This window comes from Ciona robusta, chromosome 7 (assembly GCF_009617815.1).
Source record: "Ciona robusta chromosome 7, ASM961781v2".
NCBI lineage: Eukaryota > Metazoa > Chordata > Ascidiacea > Phlebobranchia > Cionidae > Ciona > Ciona robusta.
In genome coordinates this window covers 6,999,173-7,007,415 of record NC_143241.1, presented here as the reverse complement: position 1 = coordinate 7,007,415, position 8,243 = coordinate 6,999,173, and the positions used below count along the sequence as shown (strand labels likewise).

General features: G+C 35.7%; 2 protein-coding genes across 2 annotated transcripts; both read left to right on the top strand.

Moving 5' to 3' along the window:
* Positions 1 to 1,905: 1,905 nt before the first annotated feature.
* On the top strand, positions 1,906 to 4,036 carry LOC149734296 (hippocalcin-like protein 4). The gene is made up of 3 exons (XM_089881878.1): positions 1,906 to 2,511; positions 2,635 to 2,803; positions 3,347 to 4,036. The coding sequence occupies exons 1-3, from the start codon at positions 2,303 to 2,305 to the stop codon at positions 3,575 to 3,577; spliced, it is 609 nt and encodes a 202-aa protein (XP_089738004.1). The 5' UTR covers positions 1,906 to 2,302; the 3' UTR covers positions 3,578 to 4,036.
* Positions 4,037 to 5,067: 1,031 nt separating this feature from the next.
* On the top strand, positions 5,068 to 7,564 carry LOC149734295 (visinin-like protein 1). The gene is made up of 3 exons (XM_089881881.1): positions 5,068 to 5,701; positions 6,020 to 6,188; positions 6,751 to 7,564. Exons 1-3 carry the CDS (start codon positions 5,493 to 5,495, stop codon positions 6,940 to 6,942), a joined length of 570 nt encoding a protein of 189 aa, XP_089738007.1. The 5' UTR covers positions 5,068 to 5,492; the 3' UTR covers positions 6,943 to 7,564.
* The last annotated feature ends 679 nt before the right edge of the window (positions 7,565 to 8,243 follow it).

Here is an 8,243-nt window from a genome sequence, read left to right as displayed (position 1 = left end):
TCTGACGCAAGCAGATTTGTTATCAAGGGTGCGATCGATCCGCGGGGTTTAAGGTCTGATAACGGGTGTAATCAGTTTTAACCATATGGGCTGGTAGGGGTGTAGAATGGGAAAATGGACTAAGCTTGATCAATATCGTTGCGATTGGTCTGTTTCCTTCTACTGGCTTTTAAGTTGGATGTAAAACATGTTCACCAAATTGTTCAAGTATCTGCGTGTAGCCACCATGTTTTTTTTTGTTCCAATTAAATGTAAATATAGGTTATAAAGCTCGTGTTTTAACAACTGTTGTTTTAGCCCTATTCTGTCTTTTTGTTTTAAAATGTTTCGTTTTAATCTTCGATACCGTAATCGAAGAGACAAATATAGTTTTGATTGTTATTATTATTAAGTCAGTTCTTCGTACATCCAAAGGTAGGTATACACAGTATACAGCTGTGATTGTTAAGTAAAAGAGAACGGCGAGAAATGAAGCGGAGCGTCAATCAAATTACAGCGTACTTTTTTGATTACTTAAAAACTGCGGACAGTAATTAAACTCGGATCAGTTATTTCCCATCAAAGGCGATTTAAAAGGTTTCGAGATTTTTGTTTTGGTTTTCAAATTTGTAATAATTTATAGCGCCTAGATGCCATAAGGGGATAACCAGCTGAAGTGCATTGAAGCATTTAAGTAAATTGTGAAAATCCGTGGCGCTATTACAAGGTTGCAGGGTTGATGGATTGCAATCTAAGTATCTTGAAGCGCGAAAGAAGATTGATAGATTAAATATGAGACCTTTAAATACGCTGAACGCAGATATATTACTTTTATATATAAAAGCGAGATGTCTATAGAAACAGACATACTGTGTTGAGTCGGCAAGTGATGTTCAAATAATAATTATTCTATCTTAAACTATAGGACATGTAGCGAATATATAGATATAGGCTATGCTTGATTTTACTACGAGTTTGTGTAGGTTCTGTTAAAGCTGACTAACCTATGAAAAATTGAATGAATGTAACTTGCTTTATTCTCGCATAGCGGGAAAACGACAGTCGTTATAACCCTTATATGTTCTGTTTTATACAACTCGTGCCCGCTTACAAGTTGCCACGTATACGTAATTTTGTCGGTGTTTTTTTGTATGGCTGACAGTTTTGACAACCCATCAGTGACCACTGGGTTGGAGGAATTGCCCAAGGGTACATACGCCCACAACTATAGCAGCGACGAGCCTTGAACCCACGGCCTATGGGTTACTGGCATAGCGCGCTAACCACTGCGCTGCCTATGTTTTAATCTAATAAAAAAAAAACTAATAGGGTAAATATAAACAGTTTTACTCACCGTGCGAGTTAAAGCAACATATTGTAGGCTATTAATCTAAATTTAAACGGAAAACAGGCGCAAACGCGACCGTTGGCAAAATGTTTAAATATCAACCTTAAGTGAAATGGTTTTAAATTTATAAAAATTAGATGCATTTATCCCGAAATGTTTTTTTTTCAGTTTCACGTATTTAAATTGTGTTAAATCCCACCCCCTCAGTTCAATGTAAGCATTATGTACGGTTGAAACTTAATACTCCATTGTATCTTTGCTTGCGCTCGTTGGAGTGTTGTTTGCTTTTGGTATATGGAGGTGTATGGATTCAATGCGCTATTTCGGCGTTTAATTTAGAGCGTTTGAAGAAATTTATTAACTCGACGTTAGAAATTCAGGCGCGTCACTTGCAGTTAAGTGTATTGAAGCATTAATTAAGTGTTATCGTCGCATCGGGTGGCAATACACGGTAAATTTAGCATATCAAAGCCTAAAGGCATCTCGCTAAACTAAGTTAACCGAATTTCGACTGATTTTGTGCATATTGTTGTCATATAGGTATATATAGGATAAGATTATTAGAATATGAGTCAGTATAGATAGTTATTACTGTGAACTGAGGCTGTATGAACGCATTAGGTCGATTGCCTTCGTGTACGTGTAAAACAAAACGGAAATCGAAAGATGTTTTGTCAAAGCTTTACTGACTCGTTCAAACTGGTGTCTGCTTCTTGTTGTCGGTTGTCAAGCGTTTCCGTTCAATTCCGAGAAGTTTTGTTCAACATCTATTGAGACTTAACGTTATCCGCCTTAATAAACTAGAAAGAGCTGATCGAACGAGTTGTTGTGGAACAGTGTACACTCATTGTGTTTAGTTGTTGGTTTTTTAGGTTTGAATTACTGATTTCACTTAATTATGTTTGGTGTTGATTAATTGTAATTAATTTTCAGAGAGTTTTTTGTAATTTATTTGAAATTTGTAAGTAGGTAAATATGGGAAAGCAAAACTCTAAACTGTCTCCAACCGTTCTTACTGACATGGTAAACAACACAGACTTCACAGAACGTGAGATCAGACTGTGGTATAAATCGTTCCGAAAAGATTGCCCGACCGGCATTCTTTCACTGGAGGAATTCAAAAAGCTCTACAAACAATTTTTCCCAAGCGGAGACGCCAGCGCTTTTGCAGAGCACGCGTTCAGGTATTTTTTAATCTCACAATCGTGCATATGCGGGATTAAAATCGCGTTATTTTGGTGGTAGTGGATCCGGACCTAATCCTACTTAATCTGTGTCGTATTTTTTAAATACTGTTTATAAAATAGGACATTTGATAAGAACGGAGATGGAACGATCGATTTCAAGGAGTTTATGTGTGCGCTGTCCGTCACCTCACGCGGTACATTCGACGAAAAACTCAAGTGGGCTTACAGCATGTATGATATGGACAACGATGGCCACGTGACCCGGAAGGAAATGCTAGAGATTATATCGGTCGATTAATTATTTGATTGATAGCCTTCGTAAAACGCATGACATATAGTAAGGTGGGGGAAGATGGGACACCTTTTTATATTTTCTTGTCGCATTTGGTAGCAAACAAAGAACATTCAAAGAATTAAACAATACCCTCATGACTTACATAGGCCGTTTTAATTTGTTTAAAACGCAAATATCATGTTACCTGATAAAGGTGTCCCGTCTTCCCCACCCTACTATATATACAATGGTTTTATATTTTAATTTGAAAACTTAAATACAAACAGATTTTCGGTGTTTCACAATTTAAAAAATCAGACCAAAGGCCGTTTTAATTTGTTTAAAACGCAAATATCATGTTACCTGATAAAGGTGTCCCGTCTTCCCCACCCTACTATATATACAATGGTTTTATATTTTAATTTGAAAACTTAAATACAAACAGATTTTCGGTGTTTCACAATTTAAAAAATCAGACCAAAAACAATAAAAGGGTCCGAAACAATTCATGCCCTACTCAAACTGCATATGGTTTAACATTGTACATTTGTACAACAGGCTATTTACAAAATGGTTGGGGAAGAAGCGATGGCGAAGATTGTGACAGATGGTCTTACAGCAAAGCAACGAGTGGATCGCATCTTCACTCGCATGGATAGAGACGGTGACGACCAAATTACAGTCGAGGAATTCCGCAAGGCAGCTAGTGAAGATTTAAGTCTTGTTATGTTGCTACAAGTTGGGGGAGGGGGAGAGGTTCAACAAAAAGGAGAAACCAGTGATAAATAAAAGACAATTTAGTGTTTCAGCCAATCAAACTTATAGTACTGTAGGGTGAGGTGGGATACCGTTAGCACCTAAATCCCATGCTTACTGATCGTGTTTTGAACAATAAACAACGCTTTTAGATTCGTATAAGGATAGCGTTTTAATTTTTGTAAATATCCTTTTTAAACTACCGAATGGAACAAGAAAAAATAAATAAAAAACATGTTCCATCTTACCCCACCGTTATATACTGCTGTTCCCCTTCATAGGCATCGAGGTTTTGTTTCATGCCGTTTGTTTACATGTCTTGGTACACATAAGAATTGTATAACTGTATGTTTATATACGAACACGAAGTTGTTATTATACCAAGTTGTATAAAACAGAGAAATTGTCTCTTGGGTTATAATATGAGTGATGTATATACAAGATTAGTATATAGTGGGGTGGGGGAAGATGGGACACATTTGGCACATATTATCCAAATATCCTGATCGTGTTTTAAACAATTAACAACGGTTTATATGGGAGTCGTGAGAATACGAGGTTTTGGAATCCTTTGAACGTACTCTGTTTATTGCCAAGTTGAACGAGAAAATAGAAAGAAAAAGTGTCCCATTCTACCCTACCCTGCGATATACATACCTGGATAAACATGGTAGAATGTTAGCATGTTTTTTTAATAAACTTTTACGCGCAGTCTACAAAGCATAAATATTACATAAATATTCCGTTACTTCCATACAAAGCGTCGGGATGAAGTCTGGCCGTATGGCAGATGAACGTTGGAAATATACTACGATTTATACCGGATGAGCTGCTAAAATATTATTAAACAATTAGTATTATAAGGAACAGTAAGTCAGAATTGTTTGCTTTATAAATATATTTACAAATAGATCATTTGTCTGTGTTAAACATGGATTACAAATTTAAATAGAAGACAAATAAGGTAGGCTACAACGCACAATTTGGAGTGTACGACTGTATATAGGATATATAGCAGTCAAGTAATAAAAACGCTATACATTCTCACGTACATTGTTTTGAAAAGAATTATGATTCTGCCCACCACAGAATCCTATATAGTGGGATGGAGTAAAATGGGATACATTTTTATTCTGTTTTCTCGTCCCATTTGGTAGTAAACAAAGAACATTTAAAGAATTATAAAACCGTATATCCCCGCAACTCCCATAGACCATTGTTAATTGTTTAAAACAAGATCAGAATATTTTGTAAAATATGTGCTAAAGGTGTCCCGTTTTCCTCCTACCCTACTATGTCTTCACTTTCCGTTTAAGGTATGGGATTTTACTAACTAAACGTTGTCGTTTTATCAAACTACACAACTTTTATGATCTTTTATGCCATTCCACAGTGCATAATATAAATTGATTTTATGTTTTGTATACAAAAATCCGTACGTTGAAAAAACAAGTAATAATATTGACGTGAATAATGGTCTTGTTTTCTGAGCCCGTTGTTTAATGTTTAAAACACGAATATTTGGATATTATGTGCCAAATGTGTCCCGCCTTCCCCCTACATTACTATATATTAATTTATTTCAAATCCGTTGCTCTGTGTGTGCAACCATTTACATTTTGTGACAACCTAAATCGTTTCACAATATTTTGAGCCAACATGATTGACAGTTAATTCGTTTACGCATTTTGTCAGATTTATGTCAGTTTTTAATATTTTGGCTTTAAATCTGTTGCGTAACGTTGATTGTATGCGGATAAGGTGGACAAACACAGGTTAAGATTCGATTTTCTGTCATTGATTTGGCATCTGAATTGGCCTCTCCGCGGATTATTTTGTAGCGCATACATATATTCGTTATATAGCATTGGCATTCAAGGTTTTCTATATTATTCAAGAAAATACGCAGCCACAGAAGACTTATTTTAGAGGTGATTCAATTTTGAAAATGGGTCAAAAAGCTGCCAAGTTAAATCCTGCTGTGTTAAAAGACTTGTACACGAGCACTTACTTTTCCGAGGTCGAAATAAAGGAATGGTATGCCTGCTTTCGTAAAGAATGTCCAACTGGTTACCTCACCAGAACAGAGTTTGTAGCACTTTACAAGAAGATGTTTGTGGCAGGAGATTGCTCACAATTTGCAGAACAAGCTTTCAGGTTTGTAATGATTTATGCAGTTTTTCCACTGTAGTTGCGACTTTGTGTAAATATATATTAGGGTGGGGGAAGACGGGACATCTTTAGCACGTGATATCTAAATATCTTGATCCTGTTTTAAACAATTAAAACGGTCTATGGGAGTCGTGAGGATACAGTTTTATAAATGTTTGAATGTTCTTTGTTTACTACCTCAAATGGGAAGAAAAAATAGAATGAAAAAGGTGTTACATCCTCCCCCCAACTTTATATATTTATTCCAGTGAAAAAACATGCTCAAAACAAAATGTCGTTCACTCTCTTTCAATTTATTATTAGGACGTATGATCGTGACGGTAGCGGTAAAATCGACTTTCGCGAATTCATGTGCGCGTTGTCACTCATGTCACGTGGTACGGTGGACGAGAAACTAACGTGGGCATTCAGTATGTATGACGTAGACGGGGATGGGGAAATTACGAGAGTTGAAATGAGAAACATGATTCGAGTAAGATTTAGTTTTCTATTTGTAAATTATTTTGTTGTTTCTCAAAACGGATGGAAAGCCATTTAAATATATTCACGTTTGTCAAGCGTTTAGACTTTTTTGTTTTCCTGTATATTGGCACGTTGTATTTTACACTATAGTAACGTGGGGTAATATGAGAAATGCTTTTATTCTTTATATTCGTCTCATTTTGGAAGCAAACAAACAACCTTTACAGGATTAAGCAGACACCCGCGTTTGTTATTTGTTTAAAAGAAGGTCAGGAAATATGGGATTTAGGTGCTGACAGTGTCCCCTCTTATTACACAGTACTGTATTATATAGTAGAGTGGGGGAAGATGGGACACCTTTAACACATAATATCCAAACATCCTGATTGTATTTTAAACAATTAACATTGGTCTATGGGAGTCGTAAGGATACGGTTTTATATTTCTTTGAATATTCTTTGTTTATTACTTAATGGAACGAGAAAATGAAGATAAAAGGTGTCCCATCTTCCCCCACCTTACTCTATAACCTATTTATAAACTGTAACCTTTAACTGAAATATTTTTATTAGTCCGTATATCTGCTCGTCGGCGAGGATATCATGTACACCATATTACCAGAACAACTAACTCCCCAGCAAAGAGCAGATCGCATCTTTTCTAGAATGGATAAAGACGGAGATGAACAAGTTACACTGAAAGAGTTTCAAATAGCTGCTCGTTTGGAGCCTAGTTTAGTTATGTTGCTTCAGATTGGTGATTAGATTGTTAATTTTTTAAAAACTATAACTCTCACTATTTGGCTTTATTATAAAATTGTTTCAGTCTGGTTATATAGTAGGGTAGGGGAAGATGGGACACATATTTATTCTAATTTCTTGTCCCATTTGGCAGTAAACAAAAGACATTTCAAGAATTAGGAAACCGTACTCTTACGACTCCTATAGACCGTTGTTAATTGTTTAAAACATGATAAGCTTATTTGGATATCATGTACTGAAGGTGTCCCGTCTTTCCCAAACTACTATTTTAACCAGTTATTGTAATTTTCGAATGCAAAAAAGTGCGGTTTTTAATACTGTTTGTACATTTGCTTTACCATTTCGTTGGATGTGTTACTTGTACATACGCCATAATGTCATTTTAATAAAATAAGCCGAAATTATTATGTCGCTTAACAAACAGCATACCACTCGCTGTATATCGGGAATACGGTGGATTCCTATTTTGTTACTAGGATACGTATGGGCACGACAACTAGTACAGCAACAACACCAGAATTCATTGTAACGTCGACATGGGCTAACTCAAGTTTTGAAAACGCAATTTTAAACTGTCTAACTTATATTCTGAATACGTCATTTTGTTGATTATAATAAAACTGTATATTATAAAGTCGCATATTTGATTAATATGTCTGGAACGTGTTGCTGTGTATTTGTGTAAAATGACCGGTCCATACAACGAATTAAAGACGTGACAATATTTCGGGATTTTCCACCTTACAAAATAGAAACGCACGAAAACTCCCCTATCATATGCACGAAGTATGACGTAGGGTGAGAAACTATTCATGCGGAAAATGATTGACAATTTCGCGAACTATCGGCCTTCGCACCAGAGTGTGTTGTTTTGTGATTATTAGTTACGTAATTTGCTAATTTTATTCTGTATTGTTAGTATAGAGTTACTGTAATATGTTTGGTATAATATGTAGTTAGTTTTATTATAAAATTCTACAGTTTTAACTTAACTTGTTATATTTATATACTTTTTTATTTTTTCTTATTGTTACATTTTGTATTTATGTGTTTCTGATACTCAGTAATAAATAAAGTAGATGCTAGTGAAGAATCCCCCCCTACCTTATTTGCTAACCCCTAACCTAACCCCTAGGTTAAGGGGTTAGGTGTTGATGGTTAGGGGTTAGTGGTTATAGGGGTTAGTAGTTAGCAAATATGGTGGGGGGGGGGAAGATTCTTCACTAGCACCATAAAGTATAACGGGTGACTTTGTATTTAGACATTCATACAACTTCTCACAGTTTAGACGCAGAGGGTAAATA

Excerpts from the sequence above, each read along its gene's own strand:
- LOC149734296 (XM_089881878.1), top strand. The coding sequence starts at position 2,303 with ATGGGAAAGCAAAACTCTAAACTGTCTCCAACCGTTCTTACTGACATG. Across the intron at positions 2,512-2,634 it reads TTTGCAGAGCACGCGTTCAG|GACATTTGATAAGAACGGAG; the intron begins GTATTTTTTAAT and ends TTTATAAAATAG. Across the intron at positions 2,804-3,346 it reads AAATGCTAGAGATTATATCG|GCTATTTACAAAATGGTTGG; the intron begins GTCGATTAATTA and ends TTTGTACAACAG.
- LOC149734295 (XM_089881881.1), top strand. The coding sequence starts at position 5,493 with ATGGGTCAAAAAGCTGCCAAGTTAAATCCTGCTGTGTTAAAAGACTTG. Across the intron at positions 5,702-6,019 it reads TTTGCAGAACAAGCTTTCAG|GACGTATGATCGTGACGGTA; the intron begins GTTTGTAATGAT and ends ATTTATTATTAG. Across the intron at positions 6,189-6,750 it reads AAATGAGAAACATGATTCGA|TCCGTATATCTGCTCGTCGG; the intron begins GTAAGATTTAGT and ends TATTTTTATTAG.